General features: G+C 35.4%; 1 protein-coding gene across 2 annotated transcripts; it reads right to left on the bottom strand.

Moving 5' to 3' along the window:
* Nucleotides 1-208: 208 nt before the first annotated feature.
* On the bottom strand, nt 209-23123 carry LOC127419300 (interleukin-17 receptor D-like). Of its 2 annotated transcripts, none has more exons than XM_051660604.1 (12): nt 22314-23123; nt 20247-20331; nt 16525-16683; nt 15385-15503; nt 14004-14127; nt 13766-13804; nt 13497-13642; nt 13096-13170; nt 10590-10653; nt 10178-10327; nt 9789-9961; nt 209-1935 (listed from the first exon to the last, which is right to left on the bottom strand). In XM_051660604.1, exons 1-12 carry the CDS (start codon nt 22428-22430, stop codon nt 1411-1413), a joined length of 1776 nt encoding a protein of 591 aa, XP_051516564.1. In that variant the 5' UTR covers nt 22431-23123; the 3' UTR covers nt 209-1410. The 2 variants fall into 2 exon arrangements, with proteins under 2 accessions (XP_051516564.1, XP_051516565.1); XM_051660605.1 differs by having other exon boundaries at nt 10178-10246.
* Nucleotides 23124-23741: the final 618 nt, after the last annotated feature.

Below are 23741 nucleotides of genomic sequence, written 5' to 3'. Positions count from 1 at the left end.
ATATAGCTGAACTCAAGAATAAACTATTTAATGCAATATATTTGATTTGGTCGTTTTCTATGTTTCACATTCATCAATCTTAGTTTTTAACTCCAGACCTTTGTGGAACTATATTTATCATTTGCACATTCAGAAACAGCCCGCGAGCCGTTTCAGATTGTCTAGTACTAAAACAAAAACATCTCAGTTGGGCACAATATACCCCTAGTTGGCAAAAATAAAGTTTATTTGTAAAAAAAAACCATGCAATCATGCATTTTGTTGTATACATTTATGTGCAAAACGTTTTTTTTTCTTTAGCTTGCATTCTGGAAACAAAGACATTTACTCTGATGAAAACAGAAGAAGGTGGGTTTCATTGCTTTTCTTTGCTGAATGAGTGTTGTATTAATAATGGAAGTCCATGCAAAGACATTAAGAGGTCTTTTGGTACAAAGAACAAAGTACAATGAAAACAATAAAAAAGTAATTTCCCTTCATGTTATACAAAAGAAAAAAAAATGTTACCATAAGTACTTAATTTCAAGAAACTGGTATTACAAACAAGAAAAAAGTAATTTGGTCAAAAGAGCAACACATCAGGTCAACCTCAGGCAAATTACACAATAAAAAAGTAATTCATATACTGCAATACATCAACAGTGTCCCATATGATAACATTTTCACTATTACTGTGTTTGGCAATTGTTGTACAATAGCTACATTTAATTATAAAATGACTCCAATAGTGCCAAACTAATGGATGTGCATGCAAATACTATGCATATTTACTTGATTACATTTACAATTCATATGCATGAACAAAAGCTTACATAAACAATATGTAATAATTAATACACTCACAATTGGACATTTAATGACTTTCCAGCATTCTGCTCACACATCATCTTCCAACATAATAAAGCTTCTCTTATATTTGTTTTTTCCCCCACAATGGTCTAAAACTGACTAAAGGCTTAAGCTGAAGAAAATGAGTGTGGTGCAAAACACGCCTCCACGGTGCATAGGTGTTGTGGGTGGTTGCCACGCCATTGCTATGCACTTTCTAAGGTGTTCTAGGTGGCTGCTTGGGCATTTCTATGGTGTTCTGGGTAGCCCAAGTCAAAAGAGCCCACCCCTGCGTCACTATGACATTCTGGTCCACAGATATGGCTCATGGTGCCTCCTTCAATGTAAGTCTTTGGAAATTTTCAACTGTTTTATCTTTTGGCAGGCTTACATCATAAGTCCAACAAACATAGAAGCAGCAGGGGGATAAACCCCCATAAAGGAGAGTATTTAACCTTGTCAATTAAAACCAATGTGTCTGAGGGACTGTCCTCAAATAACATGTTCCATCTAGGTTGTACAGTATGTGGGGTGTGAGTGCACACACTGAAGTAGTATTGTTGCATTGTCTTACTGAGGCCTTTACGAAATGATTGGAATTCCTACATGTTCCCCTTCAGTCTGCTGATCAGAGATAAATGCTGTGGCTTCTTGGATGGCCAGCTGTAGTGCTGCTCCAGCCGGGAGTTTAGAGTAACCACTTTCTGAAATGTTCTCCACCAGCAGGTTAACTCCAGGCTTCTGCAAAGCCACCCCATGAAGATGGGAGAAGAGCAAAGGTAAGTCTTTGGTCAGCGTGTATCTTGAAGCAAGGCCTAGTACAGCTGGGATATCAGACTCCTGCGAGTACTCAAAAACAGCGGTCATGTATTTGGAGAGGTCCTGACCCAGGGATTTGGCATGGTACATCTCCTCTCCAATCATGGCAATGGTGGCTAAAGCGGTGTTCTCCACGGGTTCCTCATCCTCGCACTGGTTTTTCTGGTTCTGAAGGAGACCTCTGGAGCAAATGACCAGCACAAAGTCACACTCCTTCATTCTCCTGCAATGCCAAGCAAGCATGCCCTCCTCCATAATGCTAAGGGACTCCCATAAGTCCAGATGCACCTAAACAGCAATATAGAGACATTGAGAAATTTGTCAAAATAATTGTACAAATTGATGATTATAATTATTTTAAAATAATTGGTCAACCAATATATATATATATATATATATATATATATATATATATATATATATATATATATATATATATATATATAGTACTGTGCAAAAGTTTTAGGCACTTGTGAAAAATGTTGCATAGTTAGGATGTCTTCAAAAATAATGACAAATAGTTTTCATTTATCACTTAATGTCATACAAAATCCAGTAAACATTAAAAAAAGCTAAATCAATATTCAGTGTGACCACCTTTGCCTTTAAAATAGCCCCAATTATCCTAGTTACTCCTGGACACAGTTTTTCTTGGTTGTTGGCAGATAGGATGTTCCAAGCTTCTTGGAGAATTCACCACAGTTCTTCTATCTATTGTCTCAATTGCTTCTGTCTCTTTATGTAATCTCAGACTGACACAATGTCCAGTGGTGAGCTCCGTGGGGGCCATGACATCTGTTGCAGGGCTCCCTGTTCTTCTGTTCTAATTTTTTCTATTTGCAAAAGAAAGGTTTGGGAGTCTAACACTTATATTTCCTATTGACACACTAAAGCTGAAGATAAAAATAACCATCTTAAAACAAATGCTTTTGTGAAACATCTTATGTGCCTAAGACTTTTGCACAGTACTGTGTGTGTATATACAGGTGCATCTCAATAAATTAGAATGTCGTGGAAAAGTTCATTTATTTCAGTAATTCAACTCAAATTGTGAAACTCGTGTATTAAATAAATTCAATGCACACAGACTGAAGTAGTTTAAGTCTTTGGTTCTTTTAATTGTGATGATTTTGGCTCACATTTAACAAAAACCCACCAATTCACTATCTCAAAAAATTAGAATATGGTGACATGCCAATCAGCTAATCAACTCAAAACACCTGCAAAGGTTTCCTGAGCCTTCAAAATGGTCTCTCAGTTTGGTCCACTAGGCTACACAATCATGGGGAAGACTGCTGATCTGACAGTTGTCCAGAAGACAATCATTGACACCCTTCACAAGGAGGGTAAGCCACAAACATTCATTGCCAAAGAAGCTGGCTGTTCACAGAGTGCTGTATCCAAGCATGTTAACAGAAAGTTGAGTGGAAGGAAAAAGTGTGGAAGAAAAAGATGCACAACCAACCGAGAGAACCGCAGCCTTATGAGGATTGTCAAGCAAAATCGATTCAAGAATTTGGGTGAACTTCACAAGGAATGGACTGAGGCTGGGGTCAAGGCATCAAGAGCCACCACACACAGACATGTCAAGGAATTTGGCTACAGTTGTCATATTCCTCTTGTTAAGCCACTCCTGAACCACAGACAACGTCAGAGGTGTCTTACCTGGGCTAAGGAGAAGAAGAACTGGACTGTTGCCCAGTGGTCCAAAGTCCTCTTTTCAGATGAGAGCAAGTTTTGTATTTCATTTGGAAACCAAGGTCCTAGAGTCTGGAGGAAGGGTGGAGAAGCTCATAGCCCAAGTTGCTTGAAGTCCAGTGTTAAGTTTCCACAGTCTGTGATGATTTGGGGTGCAATGTCATCTGCTGGTGTTGGTCCATTGTGTTTTTTGAAAACCAAAGTCACTGCACCCGTTTACCAAGAAATTTTGGAGCACTTCATGCTTCCTTCTGTTGACCAGCTTTTTAAAGATGCTGATTTCATTTTCCAGCAGGATTTGGCACCTGCCCACACTGCCAAAAGCACCAAAAGTTGGTTAAATGACCATGGTGTTGGTGTGCTTGACTGGCCAGCAAACTCACCAGACCTGAACCCCATAGAGAATCTATGGGGTATTGTCAAGAGGAAAATGAGAAACAAGAGACCAAAAAATGCAGATGAGCTGAAGGCCACTGTCAAAGAATCCTGGGCTTCCATACCACCTCAGCAGTGCCACAAACTGATCACCTCCATGCCACACCGAATTGAGGCAGTAATTAAAGCAAAAGGAGCCCCTACCAAGTATTGAGTACATATACAGTAAATGAACATACTTTCCAGAAGGCCAACAATTCACTAAAAATGTTTTTTTTATTGGTCTTATGATGTATTCTAATTTTTTGAGATAGTGAATTGGTGGGTTTTTGTTAAATGTGAGCCAAAATCATCACAATTAAAAGAACCAAAGACTTAAACTACTTCAGTCTGTGTGCATTGAATTTCTTTAATACACGAGTTTCACAATTTGAGTTGAATTACTGAAATAAATGAACTTTTCCATGACATTCTAATTTATTGAGATGCACCTGTATATATATATATATATATATATACATACACACACACACATACACACAGTGCATCCGGAAAGTATTCACAGCGCTTCACTTTTTCCACATTTTGTTATGTTACAGCCTTATTCCAAAATAGATTAAATTCATTATTTTCCTCAAAATTCTACAAACAATACCCCATTATGACAACGTGAAAGAAGTTTGTTTGAAATCTTTGCAAATTTATTAACTCAAAAAATCAACTGAATTTACCACAGGTGGACTCCAATCAAGTTGTAGAAATATCTCAAGGATGATCAGTGGAAACAGGATGCACCTGAGCTCAATTTTGAGTGTCATGGCAAAGGCTGTGAATACTTATGTACATGTGATGTTTTGTTGTTTTTTATTTTTAATAAATTTGCAAAGATTTCAAACAAACTTCTTTCACGTTGTCATTATGGGGTATTGTTTGTAGAATTTTGAGGAAAATAATGAATTTAATCCATTATGGAATAAGGCTGTAAAATAACAAAATGTGGAAAAAGTGAAGCGCTGTGAATACTTTCCGGATGCACTGTGTATATATATATGCACACACACACACATACATGCATACATATATATACACTACCGGTCAAAAGTTTTGAAACACTTGACAAATATTTTTTATGATCTTAAAAATCTTTTGAACTGAAGGTGTATACTTAAATGTTTGAAATTAGTTTTGTAGACAAAAATATAATTGTGCCACCATATTAATTTATTTCATTATAAAACTAAAATTTAATTAAAATTTTTTTTTTTTTTTTTATTGATGACTTGGACCAAATAATAAAGAAAATCAGCCAATAAGTGCCCAACATAGATGGGAAATCCTTCAATACTGGTTAAAAAGCATCCCAGGGTGATACCTCAAGAAGTTGGTTGAGAAAATGTCAAGAGTACATTTCTGAAAATTCTAGGCAAAGGGTGACTACTTTGAAGATGCAAAAATATAACACAGTTTTGAATTATTTTGGATTTTGTTTAGTCACAACATAATTCCCATAGTTCCATTTATGTTATTCCATAGTTTTGATGACTTTACTATTATTCTAAAATGTGAAGAAAAAAATAATAATATTATAATAAAGAATAAGTGTTTCAAAACTTTTGACCGGTAGTGTAAAACTGCCTTTTATTTAAGGATAGTGATCATATGAAGCCATTTATTATCACATAGTTGTTTGGCTCCTTTTTAAATCATAATGATAACAGAAATCACCCAAATGGCCCTGATCAAAAGTTTAAATACCCTTGAATGTTTGGCCTTGTTACAGACACACAAGGTGACACACACAGGTTTAAATGGCAATTAAAGATTAATTTCCCACACCTGTGGCTTTTTAAATTGCAATTAGTGTCTGTGTATAAATAGTCAATGAGTTTGTTAGCTCTCACGTAGATGCACTGAGCAGGCTAGATACTGAGCCATGGGGAGCAGAAAAGAACTGTCAAAAGACCTGCGTAACAAGGTAATGGAACTTTATAAAGATGGAAAAGGATATAAAAAGATATCCAAAGCCTTGAAAATGCCAGTCAGTACTGTTCAATCACTTATTAAGAAGTGGAAAATTTGGGGATCTCTTGATACCAAGCCAAGGTCAGGTAGACCAAGAAAGATTTCAGCCACAACTGCCAGAAGAATTGTTTGGGATACAAAGAAAAACCCACAGGTAACCTCAGGAGAAATACAGGCTGCTCTGGAAAAAGACGGTGTGGTTGTTTCAAAGAGCACAATACACCGATACTTGAACAAAAATTAGCTGCATGGTCGAGTTGCCAGAAAGAAGCCTTTACTGTGCCAATGCCACAAACACCCTGACACACCTCACAGCTTCTGGCACACTGTAATTTGGAGTGACTTGACCAAAATAGAGCTTTATGGTCACAACCATAAGCGCTATGTTTGGAGAGGGGTCAACAAGGCCTATAGTGAAAAGAATACCATCCCTACTGTGAAGCATGGTGGTGGCTCACTGATGTTTTGGGGGTGTGTGAGCTCTAAAGGCACAGGGAATCTTGTGAAAATTGATGGCAAGATGAATGCAGCATGTTATCAGAAAATACTGGCAGACAATTTGCATTCTTCTGCATGAAAGCTGCGCATGGGACACTCTTGGACTTTCCAGCATGACAATGACCCTAAGCACAAGGCCAAGTTGACCCTCCAGTGGTTACAGCAGAAAAAGGTGAAGGTTCTGGAGTGGCCATCACAGTCTGCTGACCTTAATATCATCGAGCCACTCTGGGGAGATCTCAAACGTGTGGTTCATGCAAGACGACCAAAGACTTTGCATGACCTGGAGGCATTTTGCCAAGACAAATGGACAGCTATACCACCTGCAAGAATTTGGGGCCTCATAGACAACTATTACAAAAGACTGCACACTGTTGTTGATGCTAAAGGGGGCAATACACAGTATTGAGAACTAAGGGTATGCAGACTTTTGAACAGGGGTCATTTCATTTTTTTCTTTGTTGCCATGTTTTGTTTTATGATTGTGCCATTCTGTTATAATCTAAAGTTGAATATGAATCCCATAAGAAATAAAAGAAATGTGTTTTGCCTGCTCACTTATGTTTTAAAAAAAAAAATGGTAATTGTAATTGGATTAAATTTCATTTTAAAATACTCAATCAGATTACTTTTTTATGGATTACATGATTACATTTTAATTAGGCAACGGCATTAAATTGTTCATAATTTATTGATCACTGTAATGTTTTCTCTTCTTTTAAATCTTTTACATTTTTCACTGTAAATCAGCCTGCCTATGATATATGTTCTGTAACTCTTCGAGTGTTTTCAGAAGAGAGGGAGAGGGTTGTAAAATTGCACACAGCCCTGATACTCGTCATTAGCTATATGTTTTGAAGGGTTATGTCCATTAAAATGCCAAAATATACAAATATTCACAATGTAAACCAATTGCATTAGCACTGTAAAATTTGTTTTAGTTTCGTGAATTGCTTTTGCTCTCGGCTTCAAAAATGTAAATGACTACACATTTGCTTTAGTAATAACTTTAAAGGCCAATTTGTGACGTTCATTCTTTATTACAACTGGTCTGATCTCTTACCTCACATAGATGCCGTTTGTAAAATGGAGAAATTGCATTACCACGTTTGTGTAACGCGCCCCTGAAACCTGTGCATATTTCTAGAAACTCCCATAAGAAATGCTTGTTAAACTCAAACTCAATTTAAAGAGTTAGGTTGGAAGTAATCCCAAAGTAATCAGATTACCTTAAAATGTAATTCACGGGATTACGTTACTGATTGTGATTTGTGTAATGTAATTTGTAATCAGTACCTGATTACAATTCAGAAGTAATCTTCCCAGCACTGTTGAAATGCTAGTACACCTTTAAAAGCATGGCTTAAAGGGTTAGTTCACCCAAAAATGAAAATTCTCTCATCATTTACTCACCCTCATGCCATCCCAGATGTATTTAACTTTTTTTCATCTGCAGAAGACAAATGAAGATTTTTAGAAGAATTTCTCAGCTCTGTAGGTCCATATAATGCAAGTGAATGGGTGCCAAAATGTTGAAGCTCCAAAATCCACATCAGGGCAACATAAAAGTACTACAGATGACTCTGGTGGTTAAAACCATATCTTCTGAAGTGATATGATAAGTGTGGGTGAGAAAAAGATCAATAATCAAGTCATTTTTTGCTATAAATTCTCCTCCCTGCTCAGACATTCTCCACTTCACTTTTGCTTTCACATTCTTCTTCTGTTTTTGGTGATTTACATTCTTCATGCATATCACCCCCTACTGGGCAGGGAGGAGAATTTATGATAAAAATGACTTAAATATTGATTTGTTTCTCACCCAACCCTATCATATCGTGCCTGAACACATGGATTGAAACACTATAATCTTCTGGATTACTTTTATGCTCCCTTTATGTGGATTTTGGAGCTTCAACATTTTGGCACCCATTCACCTGCATTGTGAGGACCTACAGAGCTGAAATATTCTTTTAAAAATCTTAATTTGTGTTCTGCAGAAGAAAGAAAGTTATACACATCTGGGTGAGTAAATAATGAGATTATTTCATTTTTGGGTGAACCATCCCTTCAGTGCTACACTGCTTGAGTAAACTGTACAAACAAAGAGTGAGTAAAATGTATTTGAGTATTGCAAAGTAAACTTTACTTGAGAATTTCTAATTAAAGCCACTCAAATTGTGTGTAGCCTTTACTTGAAAATATGATCTGTTAAATATACTAGCAATTTCGGCATGGAAATATTTTCCTAGGTTTTTTTTTTTTTTTTTTTTTTTTTAAGTAAAACCCACTCAAAATGTTTTTCAGTGCTGAAATCAAATGAACATTGATTTGACATAATATTTACTTAATATTCTCTCAAAATATTTTAAGACAAAAAATATCATCCATTGAGCTTTTGGAAACAATATACTTCATGTAAATTCATGCACATTTATAGTCAATAATCCAAGCCAATAATCTAAAAGTCCCCAAATATGGCAGAATTATTGGCTGAATTACAGTACTGTGCAAAAGTCTTAGGCACACATAAGATGTTTCACAAAAGCATTTGTCTTAAGATGGTTATTTATATCTTCAGCTTTAGTGTGTCAATAGGAAATATAAACGTTAGACTCCCAAACATTACTTTTGCAAATAGAAAAAATTAGAATAGAAGAACAGGGAGCCCTGCAACAGATGTCTTGGCCCCCACAGAGCCCCCCACTGAACATTGTGTCAGTCTGGGATTACATAAAGAGACAGAAGCATTTGAGACAGCCGAAATAGATAGAAGAACTGTGGCGAATTCTTCAAGACAGTGGTTCTCAACCAGGGGGCACTAGGGGGCCTCAGCACACTTCCAGGGGGGCCTCAAGATCTCTTAAAATTATTTAAAATATGATAGATTATTATAATTTTTATATAATCATTTTAATTCAACTTACTGAAAATGCTAAAAATGTAATAACTCTCTTCAACAGCATGCTTTTTATGAAGAATATACAGTTCTAGAGATTTCTGGAATCACAAGTTTTAAGGAAATACCTTATAATAGATATATCTTACAATATAAATATCTAATAGCCAACATTGGGGGCTTTCGAATATTTTCTCTGACAATGGGGGGCCTTGGAGTCAAAAAGGTTGAGAACCACTGCTCCAAGAAGCTTGGAACATCCTATCTGCCAACAACCAAGAAAAACTGTGTCCAGGTGTACCTAGAATTGGTGCTGCTTTAAAGGCAAAGGTGGTCACACCGAATATTGATTTAGCTTTTTTATGTTTACTGGACTTTGTATGACATTAAGTGATACATGAAAACTATTTATTTCATTATTTTTGAAGACATCCTCTCTAAGCAAAATTTTTCACAAGTGCCTAAAACTTTTGCACAGAACTGTATATGCTAATTGAGATAATGATGGCCAAACAAAGGCTACTAAAATAGCCTCTGCAAAGGCTATCTGTAATAACATTACAGATTATCAATATCTGTTCCTGTTATTACTCTATTAAAGATGGATAGTTAAAGTAAACCCCTATTAAATTAAAAACTGAATACTTACCTGTGCAGCCATGTGCTTTTGCAAAAAAGCAGCCAATTGCAACACGACTCTGACATGGAAGGGACCATCATTATTAGAGTAACAAATCAGAAGATGAGGGGGGCGGGTGTTCTTGTCCAGCAAAACACATTGTCCTTCATCCAGCTTTTTGTCATAGTACTGTTCAATTATATCTGACAAATAGAAAATACCAACATAATTACCCTTTAGAAAATAACAAAAATCTTCATGCTTGAATTTTGCTTCATGCTTCATGTAAAAAATACCAAACAATGTCCCAAAAAACTGTTGTTGCAACAATGTAATGTAATGTAATATAATACAAATACTTATTAATATTATTTGTAAATGAAAAACAGTTGCATTTTAGAAGAATTAGAAATTTTCACCTGGTCTTAATTTGGTCTTTGCTGTTTTCTTCTTCATTCTCTTCTTATAAACAACAGTGAAGGTGAGCACTGCAGTAGCAACAAGCAGAATTCCCACCAACAAGAGCATTATGAGTGAAGGGCTCTCTGTGAAATGTGAAGTTAATGTCTCTGATTGTGAGAAGGGGAAAAATTACAAATCAGTTATGACACCTTTATGAGAAACATTCTTAATAGCAATTAAGTCTTTGGTAACATAACCGCTTCACTGGGTGTTGTCACTTTGAAAGCTAGCTGGTATGTTGCTCCACCACATGCAGTTGCACGCTGAAGGTAAAGCTGGCCACATAATGCATCACATTTCTTTCTTTATCATCTCTCATTAATTTCACAGGTAAAGGTTGAATCAATTTACTCTGGATTTAGGTGTTACCTTCAGAGTTATTTTGAACAACAAAGAATGTTTTCCTAACTGCATCCACGACATCAGCTGCAATCTGGAGGGTGAAAAAAAGAATAGATCACAGATCACGGCTTCATACTAAGCATATGATAAATAAGGTAATAAAATGTACTACATTATATCTGTGGTTAGTGCTTTTAGAAATTGCAAGAAAAAAAACATATTTACTTACAGCATGCTGTAAAAGTTCTTTTTACAAGAAATAAATAAAACTGGCAGCTGTGATTGTCAGAATTATGCAAAAAATATAGTAAAAATGTTAACAACTTTACAAAACAACCTGTATATTTTACAGTTTAAAACTTTTGTAATTTACATGACCATGCTGGCACTGTGTGTGTGTGTGTGTGTATATATATATATATATATATATATATAATAACATATTTTTTAAAATCTGTTAATTTTACAGTAGAAAAACGTCATAAACTTGATATTAACCTTCTTAAACTGTAAAAATCTGCTTTTCACTTTATTATGTATTGTTAATCACGTAGTAATTACAGAAGGGCACATGATGACATGAAGTTCATCAATAGTGGCTCTTCCAGGAGTAATGACCAATAAACATGTAGAGACAGTGATCAGTGTCACTCACACAAGCACTAAACACCATCAGGGTAACACATGTGAAATTAAAATAATGCAGTAAACATTAACTAAACTAAATTAAATATAACACAGAACACCCCAATGTATGTAACTGATATTAAAAATAAGATGAAACAAAAGTATTCCCATCAAATATAAAGAAATGTGATGAGTCATGCAGGGAATTGTGGGAACGCCCGATTATTGTTTTTTACTGTAATTTTAACAATAATTTACTATAAAACAATGTACATTTTTACCATTAATTATACAGGAAAATCATGCTTTTTACATCTAAAAAACTTAATTTTTTACAACATTTTATTGTAGAAATTACTGTATTGTCTTTTTACAATTTTTCTACAATTTTGTACTGTATATTTTACAGTTAATACTCGTTAATCAATTAACTTTTTTCTGTAGCATTTTTACAGTATTTTACCGTTAAAATTACAGCCATTTTTTTTTACAGTGCACTACAACAGAACTGTGATGGTATCAGATGGTGACACAATGGTGGTTTTATATTTTCCATGGTGTGAATGGTTATCATATTCATGTACCATGGTATACTTGCATGATACTATACAGTACTTCAAAGAATACCATGGCATTACTATGGCACATACTAGTAAAAATACCAAGCTATTACCTGAGAGTAATACAATTAGAAATCATCAGCAAAAACATTTACTTCCTCACTTTAGCCTCACTAAATTTCATCCCTTACAATAATAATAATAATAATAATAATAATAATAATAATAATGAGGCAATACCACAGTACTGTGATGGTATCAGATGGTAATACCATGGTAGTTTGACAAATACCATGATAATGAATCATTGTCATATTAATTTACCATTTTAGCATATACATGGTACTTTAAAGGAATGTTCCAGGTTCACAAGTTAAAGGGTTAGTTCAATCAAAAATTTAAATGACTCCTCACTTCTTTTAAAAAATAAGCAAAAAGCTAAAATTGTGGTCACAGTAGGTCTAAGGCACTTACAATTATAGGGAAAACATTTTAGTGTAAAAAAAAAAACGACAAAAAAAAAAAACAGGAATTTACAAGCAAAACGGCTTTAACCAGATTACAGGGTTTATGTTGTCATGAGTTGTTACATTCAATATAACTTTACACAAATAAGGTTAGCCATTTTTATTTTCTTTTACACTAAAATCATGTTAACACGTGCAGTATAATGTTTATTTAGCTGTACTTTTGAAACAGGGTGAATTTATTATGTTTATGAGCTGGACCCTTTCACATTCCATTGTTAGTGCTTTTATAGTGTAACCATGATTTTTACTTATTTCTTAAAAAATGAGGGACGAGTCAAAATTTTATTTTGTTCTGATCAACATTGTGGAACAAATGCAGTCCACTGAGCTGAACTTGTATTGAACACGGAACATTTATAACTTTAAATTACTAACAAATAAGACCACGATATGACCATGAAACAAAGTAATACTATTGTACTTTTTGGTATTTTAGTGATAGGCCAGCTCAAAAGATGTCAAATCAACGTTACTGCATTTTTTGTATTTTTATATTTACTAATATTTAGCCACTTTTATTGATAGGGACAGTACAGAGAGGACTAAGTAATTGTATGAAAATGGGGGAGAATGAGACTGGGAAATGATTTGAGCCAAATTCACTTAAATTGCCCATATGAGCTCCTCAGCTGAATTTACTGAATCATGTGCGTTAACCGTTAGTCCAAGGCTCCAACCAACATACAGTATGTGCATTAATCTCAACTTGCACAACTAGCTTAATCTACAAGCCTGCTTTCTGTTCTGGCACACTGTTTTCTCTTATTGTCTGAACGGTCGTGAATGATTGAGAAATAAATGACAAAATAGACTCACCTCACAGGTGTAGTTTGTACCTGCCTGGAGATTCTGCAAACGGTATGTGTGATGTGTCTTGTTTACACTGAAATCCTAAAAGCACAGCAATAACATTATTGTACGTTAACATAGCTAAGACAAAAAAAAAGTTAAACATTTTTGAAATATTTAGCAAAATCTACTGTATATTTATTATTTTTATTTAACTCTATTATAATGTGAATACATTATAATATATAATTAATAAAACATATTTAAATGTACATTCAATTATATAATTAAATTATACTGTACATTGTAATATACAGTATAATGCATACAATGTATAATGATGAATTGTATCTGTATTATCAAAATATGCTTAATACAGATTTTATACATTATCATTTTACTTCAAAATTATGTTTTACGAAACCCACTGGTTTAATATTTGTGTAATTTCGTAGCCCGCCTCCAAAGCATGATGAAAAATAGTGCCGAATTTCAAAGTTCTCAGGTGCTAGGTTAAAGGTCACAAGAACGTCCCGGTTCTCCTGGTGTACCTCAATGTATCTGGGATACCAGTCTATAGTGATTTTCAGAACATAAACAAACGCATCTGAGCACTGTATATAATGACAAGTTAAAACCTTAAACAAGAGAATAAAAACCAAGCACAGAAAAGAGTCATAACTTTAATTTAGCTCACCTTTCTTACACTCTTCAAGACCATTTTTTTCAGAACATGCTGTAAAGACAGAGGAGTTTACAATATGTTAACTCAATTTTGAGAAAATGCTGAAGCTGTTCAAAGTCAACAGATCTATGTGTAACATTTACAGAATGTACACTGCATTGTCAACATTGCTGATGGCTATACTGAACAAATTACTGGGTTTACATTTAACCAGATGCGAAAAAGTGTTTGTGGGAGTGTGAATCCTCACTGCGAGTGAAAAATTTTTTCTTCTCATAAAACTGGTCCCACCGCTCAGGGACAGGCAATGCCAGGACAGTCACGACATATTCAGTATCCAATGACAGATGTGTGAAGAGGTCTGAGTGAAAAACCTATGAAAACCATCAGAGAAATACCTTATGGAGATGATCTCATACAGTAACTTCAGACTCAAAGGGATAGTTCACCCAAAAATGGAAATTCTCTCATCATTTACTCACCCTCATGCCATCCTGGATGTGTATGACTTTCTTTTTTCTGCTGAATACAAACAATGATTTTTAGAAAAATATCTCAGCTCTGTAGGTCCATACAATGCAAGTGAATGGTGGCCAGAACTTTGAAGCTCCAAAAAGCACATAAAGGCAACATAAAAGCAATCCATACGACTCCAGAGGTTAAATGCATGTCTTTAGAATCAATATTATAGGTGTGGGTGAGAAACAGATAAAAATGTAAGTGCTGATTTACTATAAATTCTCCTCCCTGCCCAGTAGGTGCCGATGTGCATGAAGAATGTGAATCACCAAAAACATAATATGAAGAATGTGAAAGTGAAAGTGGGGATTTATAGTAAAATTTTTATTATACTGCATATTTATCTGTTTCTCACCCACCCCTATAATATCACTTTAGAAGACATGGATTAAACCACCAGAGTCTTATGGATTACTTTTATGCTGCCTGTTGGTGCTTTCTGGAGATTTAAAGTTCTGTTCAACATTCACTTTTATTGAATGGACCAACAGAGCTGAAATATTCTTCTAAAATATTTGCTTGTGTTCTGTAGAATAAAGGAAGTCATACATATCTGGGATGGCATGAGGGTGAGTAAATGATGAGAGAATTTTCATTTGTAGGTGAACTGAGGAAGTAGGCTAAATGTAAATGAGTGCATACAATTGAAAGTATCTTAGTCCAAGTGCAATGAAAAATGGATCGAAGAATATGAATATTAAACAGATGTCTTAAGGGGCTGTCCACACAGAACACAATCTTGCGTCAAAAAAAAACAAAAAAACAACTTCAACGTGACGAGAGTCATGCGACGAATTGAACCAAACAGACTTGAGATGATGTGCTCATGGCATGGGATGCTAAAAAGCAGTGAGATGCAAAACAATTGTCAAAGACTTCCATCTTGTGCATGTTTCCACAGAAAAAAAACATTCCAAAACAGCACAGATGGACACAAAAACATGTTTAGTGTGAACGGCCCCTAAGCCCTGTTTTTTCTTATAATGTATTACATAGATACTATCATATTACATAGACATATAATATGTAATGTAGTAAATGTAATTACTGTTGCACTTTAAGCACAAAGCAATACTGCTGCAGATGCTACACAGTTTGTTGTTTTTACGTACCATTTGAGCATGTGCAGGGGTGAGAGAAAGATTATTACGAAGGAGAAAGAGCTGACATATGACCTGAGAGCCACCAAGTGCCTGTAGGGTTACTTGAAATCCACGTAAGAATGCAATACCTGCAATGTAGATCAATCAATAAATTACTCATTTTTCTTTTTTTTAAAAAGAAAAAAAAAAAGAGAAAAAATCTAAGTTACATTGAGGCAACTACAATGGAAGCGAATGGTTGACAATTTTTGGAGGGTTTAAAGGCATAAATATGAATCTTATAATTTTATAAAAGCACTTGCATTCATTCTTTTGTTAAAAATGGTGTATTGTTTGAGCTGTAAAGTTGTTTTTAATAATCGTTTTTACTTTCATTTTAGGGTTTTATGGTTTCCTGCAGTACATTGTCATGGCAATTGTCAACACTTTCTCCTTCGTAATAATCTCTCACACCCCTACACATGCCCAAATGTTATGTAAAAACAACAAACTGGGTTGCATCTGCAGCAATATTTCTTTGTGCTTAAAATGTAAAAGTTTTCAAATTGGATAGAACTTTACACAGAAAGGTTTGTAAGCAATTTTATTACCCTCAAATTATGTTAACATGCATGTTGTTTACATTTTATGGCTGTACTTTTGATACTTCCATTGTAAGTGCCTCAGTGTAACCCACATTTTTGCTGCTTTTTTTTTTTTTTTTTTTAAGAAAATGATGGAGGTCAAAATAATTTTTGTGGTAATCAACATTATGCCACAAATGCTGTCGATTGACCTTAACTTACATTAAACCGGGAAACAAAAACTTGTATTGAAACAGTAACATTCCTTAAATGTGTCTTGCTTACAGGCACAATGGTGAAATCTAATTCATGAATCAACCCTTACATTTGTTTAAACATATAACTTGTCAGTTTCTAGCCCAGGAGCTGGATTCATAAAACATTCATAAGAATACAATTATTTTTAATAGTTAAGAATATTTTGTAGTCCCAAAAATATTTTTTTTTCTTAAACCGTCAACATTTATAGCAAGATACCTTCTAGAAAATGTTTTAATTTATTGTAGAAACTTCTTAAGAAGCTTTTTTGTGAATAGCAGATTACACCACCCCTCGTCAGTAGCTGTGTTTGTATTTTGTACATTACCGTACTGGCTTGGGTTCCATGACACAGTAATGGCGTCATTTGTAGGATCTTCACTTTCTTCAAACTCAATGTTAATATTGCGTGGCGCATTGACATAATGCTGGCAGACCTCTGGGGTTTCTTGGCCTAGAAAAGTGTGACAAGGCCAAGGTACACAACCTGGCCGAGGAGAGGAGTTACTTCACAGTATGTGTAAACAACTATGGGTTTTTCCAGTCAGGGGAAGATCCTGCCATCATGTTATGTTAGAGAAAAGTAAACGGTTATATAAAAGCCATGACAACAAGATTAAATCAACAACTTGCACAGTGTCTGCCCCCCAGGCCATTATTGTTTTGTAATCCAACGTATTTTCTAGATACTCTCTCCCAACATATTTGAGGCACCATTTGGGGTTCCTCAGATTGCCATACAAGCAGAACCCAAAGAAGTAGGGTTTCGTTTGTGAAGGAATAAGTGTTTTTTGAACAAACCTTTTAAGTCAATGGAAATCAATGGAAGTGAATTCAATATTCTCATTGATTCAGTCATGAACGACTAAGTGTTTTTTAACGAATCATTTGAATCAACGATTCAATGAGTCACTCATAATAGCACACAAAAGATGCTGGTTTGTTGCCACCTACTGGCATATAGATGTAATCTGCAGAAATGGTGACTGAATGAATCAGTGAAAGAATCTGAATGAATCTCATTTGGGATGAATCAAAATCCCCACCACTACTCCGTGTTCCAGTAGTGTGACAATCAAATGGTCAAATCAAGTATTTTATTTTTACAGAGTCAGTTTCCTTACAGTAATTTAACATTACATGTCATTAGTAGTTTTGGTGAATACAATTCATAAAGTTTCAAGTCAAAATTAGACCATTTAGATGCCCTTCATGACATTAAAATACCATCACTATATATTTCTAGAATATTCATACTACTAAAGTGTGCATCATGGATGTTTTTTTTTGTTTTTTTTTTACATGTTTAAGATGCATTAAGACAAACAATAGGTCTACATTAATAAAATAGTACAAACATCAGTAGTAAGGTAAAAATGAGGTCCACTGTTGAAAACAAGAGAACTTGCTGAAGAAGAAAAGGCTGGAACGGCCCAAAAACAACAGAAATGTTGCTTGACAGTAGATATAAATAAACTTAATGAGCTTGCATTGGAAAGGAGTTAAAAATGGACTTTCAGTTGACTTACACAACAATGTACAGATAATAGTTTGGTGCACGCAAAGCCAAACATGAAACTGATTCCTGAAACTGCTGCAAATGATTTGTTGAACAGCTTGTTTTGTGAAATGATCGAGCACTGTTAGTACAACCAGAGGTAAGTCAAGAGTAATAATCCTACAACATGAAACCTGAAATGAGGGTATGCCTGCATCACAGCACAAACACAACATGTGGTATCACAAGCAATATATATATACAGTTGTGCTCAAAGGTTTGCATACCCTGGCAGAAATTGTGAAATTTTGAAAATATGACTGATCATGCAAAAAAACTGTCTTTTATTTAAGGATAGTGATCATATGAAGCCATGTATTATCACAAAGTTGTTTGGCTCCTTTTTAAATCATAATGATAACAGAAATCACCCAAATGACCCTGATCAAAAGTTTACATACCCTTGAATGTTTGGCCTTGTTACAGACACACATGGTGACACACACAGGTTTAAATGGCAATTAAAGTTTAATTTCACACACCTGTGGCTTTTAAAATTGCAATTAGTGTCTGTGTATAAATAGTCAGTGAGTTTGTTAGCTCTCATGTGGATGCACTGAGCAGGCTAGATACTGAGCCATGGGGAGCAGAAAAGAACTGTCAAAAGACTTGCATAACAAGGTAATGGAATTTTATAAAGATGGAAAAGGATATAAAAAGATATCCAAAGCCTTGAAAATGCCAGTCAGTACTGTTCAATCACTTATTAAGAAGTGGACAATTCAGGGATTTCTTGATACCAAGCCAAGGTCAGGTAGACCAAGAAAGATTTCAGCCACAACTGCCAGAAGAATTGTTCGGGATACAAAGAAAAACCCACAGGTAACCTCAGGAGAAATACAGGCTGCTCTGGAAAAAGACAGTGTGGTTGTTTCAAGGAGCACAATATGACAATACTTTAACAAAATTGAGCTGCATGGTCGAGTTGCCAGAAAGAAGCCTTTACTGCACCAATGTCACAAAAAAGTCCAGTTAAAATATGCCCGACAACACCTTGACACGCCTCACAGTTTCTGGCACACTGTAATTTGGAGTGACTAGACCAAAATAGAGCTTTATGGTCACAACCATAAGCGCTATGTTTGGAGAGGGGTCAACAAGGCCTATAGTGAAAAGAATACCATCCCTACTGTGAAGCATGGTGGTGGCTCACTGATGTTTTGGGGGTTTGTGAGCTCTAAAGGCACGGGGAATCTTGTGAAAATTGATGGCAAGATGAATGCAGCATGTTATCAGAAAATACTGGCAGACAATTCGCATTCTTCTGCACGAAAGCTGCATATGGGACGCTCTTGGACTTTCCAGCACGACAATGACCCTAAGCACAAGGCCAAGTTGACCCTCCAGTGGTTACAACAGAAAAAGGTGAAGGTTCTGGAGTGGCCATCACACTCTCCTGACCTTAATATCATCGTGCCACTCTGAGGAGATCTCAAACGTGTGGTTCATGCAAGACGACCAAAGACTTTGCATGACCTGGAGGCATTTTGCTAAGACGAATGGGCAGCTATACCACCTGCAAGAATTTGAGGCCTCATAAACAACTATTACAAAAGACTGCACACTGTTGTTGATGCTAAAGGGGGCAATACACAGTATTGATAACTAAGGGTATGCAGACTTTTGAACAGGGGTCATTTCATTTTTTACTTTGTTGCCATGTTTTGTTTTATGATTGTGCCATTCTGTTATAACCTAAAGTTGAATATGAATCCCATAAGAAATAAAATAAATGTGTTTTGCCTGCTCACTCATGTTTTCTTTAAAAATGGTACATATATTACCAATTCTCCAAGGGTATGCAGACTTTTGAGTACAACTGTATATATATATATATAGATAGATAGATAAATAGATAGATAGATAGATAGATAGATATATAAACAAATGAAGACACAGATTCAACCTTCTGGTACCTGTCAACCCTAATTTCTGTGTATACGAATAATGCAAATTTTTATTTATTTTTTTGCACATTCTGAAAAACAAGTCAGTTTGCTTAAACTGCTGGCTCAGTTTCATTACAAATAAATAAAAGATGATAGAGAAAAAAAGAAAGCAGCAAGGAGGGTAATCTTTTCCACACTGCGTTTCCCATGCAGGACAATATGTCCTATAATATCTATTTGACCTATTTCTGAAAGTTATATGCAGGGGTGTAAAACATTCCGTAAGCGTAAAAAGTAAACACAAACTTTTGCTGAAAACTTACACATTTAATTTTACTTGAATATTAAACAAAACCTTGTAGCTTTAAAAACAGACTGATGGAAAGTACTAAAGAATAGTACTAGTGAGAAGTACAATTTGCCCCAAATAAGAAGCACAATACCTCATTCTTTTACACCCCTGCAATATGACAATAAATGTTAAAGAGTGATGTTTACCACTCCTGCTCTGTAATGCAATGTCTTGAAGCATAAAGCTCCATCCGATCAACTCCTTGAACCTTTGCAAACACCCTTGAATCCTGACAGAGCTGGATTACTTACTTCCATAAGGACTGTTAGAGGGAATGCTGAGAGAGAACTGCACATCATCCGCTGTGATTCTGCAGTATTCACATTCTGGGACTCCCTGAAAATAAACAGGTGTGTCATTCTATAAAACAGGACTTCTCAGTTTTAAAAATGTGATGTCAAGCTTTTCAAGTTTTGACAGACAGATATATAGACAGATAGGTAGATAGATAAACCCCCAAATAAACTCCATTAGCTTTGAAGTAACCAGCTAGAGAGAAAAGGCTTAAAAACATCTTAAGTATTCTGAGAGAGAAGCAAAGGAGCAAAAAAAAAAAAAAAAAAAGTATAGACACGTACGTTTACAAATGTGAACAAAGTATGTTATAGGAACGTCTTAAGGCATCTGTGAGAGTGAGCATGAATGGTGAAAGTAAAAAAAAATTGCTCAATGAATAGGAAAAGTTTTGTTTAGTTAATCAAACAGATTCACAAGTGTGTCACATTCATTTTACCTTTATGGGTTTGTCAGAGCAAGATCTCTATGGTTTCACCTGGGATTGTTAATGCTGTGTCAATATTGAAAACCCAGAAAAAAATGAAAGATGAGTGAGGGGGATAGGAATTTAGCCCACAAGGTTTTGCACAGGGTACGTCGCTTTACTGAATATACTGTGTGTGTGTGTGTAATATTCTATATATATATATATCAGATTTTTCTGGAAGGCAGAGGAGAAAAACAAGACAAGAGAGCAGTAAAATAATTGTTTTCATTTATTCCATAAATCAGGTCTAGCCGTTATAGTCTATATCTGTCCATTTAGACAAGAATTATTATCTCAGATCTACAGAATAAAACTTTTGCTGCTACAGGTTGCCACAGAAGTACAGATTTCATTGCCAACCACCAAAACTCCGTTAAATACACAATACCAGTCAAAACTTTAAACATACTTGACTTAGTTTATCATGTTTCTCATGATCTTAAAAAGCTGGTCTAAACTCTCAAGGCTTATGCTTAAGGATTCAGGGGTCCTTTGTCTAAGCCAGTGGGTGGCTCCTTTGAAACAGCTAAAATATAAAGTAGTTTTGAATTGTTCAACACTTTGTTACTGCATAATTTCTTTACCTCAATTTGAAGCTTTGGTGCCTTTACTATTATTCTAAAATATGAAAAATAGTAATAGTAAATAAAAAAATGAGTGTCCAAATTTTTGTCTGGTAGTGTAGATAGAGCTCAATAGTAGAAGAGGAGAAAAAAAAATTAAAAAAAAAATAAACATTTCAACTTTTTAATTTTCTTTTTGTTATATGTAATTACATTAAAACTGACTTGGAAACTTTTTCCCAGGCCTTTATCGTTTATATATATATATATATATATATATATATATATATACACTTGCCAAATGCCTTTTATGTACTGCTTCTACTGTTTTAGCCTTGTCCCTGACCCAAATTTGCAATGATACTCTAAACAAAGAGGTAAATAAACAAACCATTTTAATGTGTGTGAAATGTATTTATCAATTTCTCTAAAATTACGACCGTTACCAATCTAGCATTCATTTTGCCAAATAATGCAGAGTGTGAAAATATCATTTGTGTATTTAGGATCCATAAAATGTTAACTATGAAAGTAGTCTTAGCAAGACAAAAGAGATGGATATTTTATTTCCAAAAAATGTTAAACGTCATTTCCACCACGGATTTCTATTAAACATAATACAGAATTTGAGATTTGCTGGAAATGACACTGTAGTGGAAATATTCATAAATTTCAGGAAACAATTACAAAAATGACAAATTACATTTGATGCATGCACATACACTGTGGCACAGTTAACACATTTTTAAATACAGCGAGCATGTGAAGTGTTTTAACAAGACTTTACTTTTTAAATTAGTCCACAGTGCCTAAAATTGCCTAAAGTTGAACAAACACATATAGTATTCCTTTGTACTTTAAAGTATTGACTATAATAGTGAATCTAAAAGGAAAGCTTTGTAAAATTGCTCTCAATGGAACCAATGATTCCTCAATGCTCAATCTGATTTCAGCTGGCACAGTCAACTGGATGTCAAAGAATGTAGTCTTACCCGCCGGATGCATTCAAGCGTGCAGTTCTGAGGTCTGTACGACATACGTTCTACATGGGCACCAAAACACAAGCTGCCCAACAGGAGCAGCTCCAGGGTCAGCGTAGGTGGCCACATTATGTTCCCTTCTCCTGCCTTGAAAACATGCTTCAGTCCCCTAAAATCAATATCCTGAGCAGATATGTTCACTCAGGTCTCTTCCAAGAACTCAAAACCAGTTGACTAAAAGCGGAAGGGGTGGAGAAGAGAGGAGGTAGGCAAAGGGTGGGGAATGAAAGGTTGAGTGAAAACAAGCAGAGCTGAGAGAGTGGCAACCTGGGGGAAAATTGTAGAGCAGCAGAGACTGTCAAAATCAATCAGATTTGCAGCCAGGTATGCTTAACCTGATTTACAACTTTTAAAGATTTTTAAAGAAACAGGTCTTTTGGCTTAAATCCTGATCGCGCAACAGAATAATGACTACAAATCACTCACACCACTGAGTATTCCTACAGGAATGAATAGCGAATGGCCAAATATAACATTCAGCATCTGTGAAAACAAGGTTTGTGGTTACTACGTGTCTCCAACCGGGATTCCATGAAATCCATTATGAGAGACTAACAGCACGTGGTTTTATGTCCAAAGTCTCTTGCTTTATTAACGTTTCTAATGGCAGCATTTTTACAGGAAACCACAAATCTTGCAAAAAACAAACAACATTGATTTTCAGAAGCAGTTGTGTAAAAAGAAAAAGGTTGGATTACACTGTGTAACAATTTATATTTTTCTGGGTAGTAAGTGTTATTTCCTAATTGATTATGCCTCAAAAGTATAGAAAATGGCTATTATTCCCCACAAACTTTGCTTTTGTTACCAGGACAGTGATATTTTGAAATTTACCTATTTCCAATTAGAAAACGGGTGAATGTGTCTTTTCGTTCACATAAAGTCCGAAAAACAACATGAATCCAAATTAACATGTATTTATACTAAAGTAATATTCAAAGCCATGCTGGTCCATGATGGTAATAAGTACCCATCTCATCCCCTGGCTCACTCGGTGCACCTCAAAGAGGATTACAACAGCATCAAGACCTTATTGGACGCCTTGAAGTATGAGGAGTACGGCTGGGAGGTCATAGAAGACTTCAAAATGGTGGCATTCCTGATGGGTCTCCAAGGTGGTTTTACCAGGTTTCCCTGCTATCTTTGCCTTTGGGACAGCAGGGACACCAAGGTGCATTACCACAGGCAGGACTGGCCACAGCGGACCAAGTTCTCTGTGGGGAGGAACAACGTCAAGTGGGAGCCACTGGTGGACCCCCGGAAGGTGCTGATGCCACCACTGCACATCAAATTGGGCCTTATGAAACAATTTGTCAGAGCTATATATAAGGAGTCAGCAGCCTTCAAGTACCTTCAAGACTTCTTCCCTAAGCTGTCTGA

This window comes from Myxocyprinus asiaticus, chromosome 28 (genome assembly GCF_019703515.2).
Source record: "Myxocyprinus asiaticus isolate MX2 ecotype Aquarium Trade chromosome 28, UBuf_Myxa_2, whole genome shotgun sequence".
NCBI lineage: Eukaryota > Metazoa > Chordata > Actinopteri > Cypriniformes > Catostomidae > Myxocyprinus > Myxocyprinus asiaticus.
Note: the sequence above shows the minus strand (reverse complement) of the source record. Positions and strands in the feature narration are given on the sequence as shown.

Coding starts and splice junctions, on each gene's coding strand:
- LOC127419300 (XM_051660604.1), bottom strand. CDS start 22,430: ATGTGGCCACCTACGCTGACCCTGGAGCTGCTCCTGTTGGGCAGCTTG. Junction 20,332..22,313: donor CGCTTGAATGCATCCGGCGG/GTAAGACTACAT, acceptor GTTTATTTTCAG/GGAGTCCCAGAATGTGAATA. Junction 10,654..13,095: donor GTACAAACTACACCTGTGAG/GTGAGTCTATTT, acceptor TTCACCCTCCAG/ATTGCAGCTGATGTCGTGGA.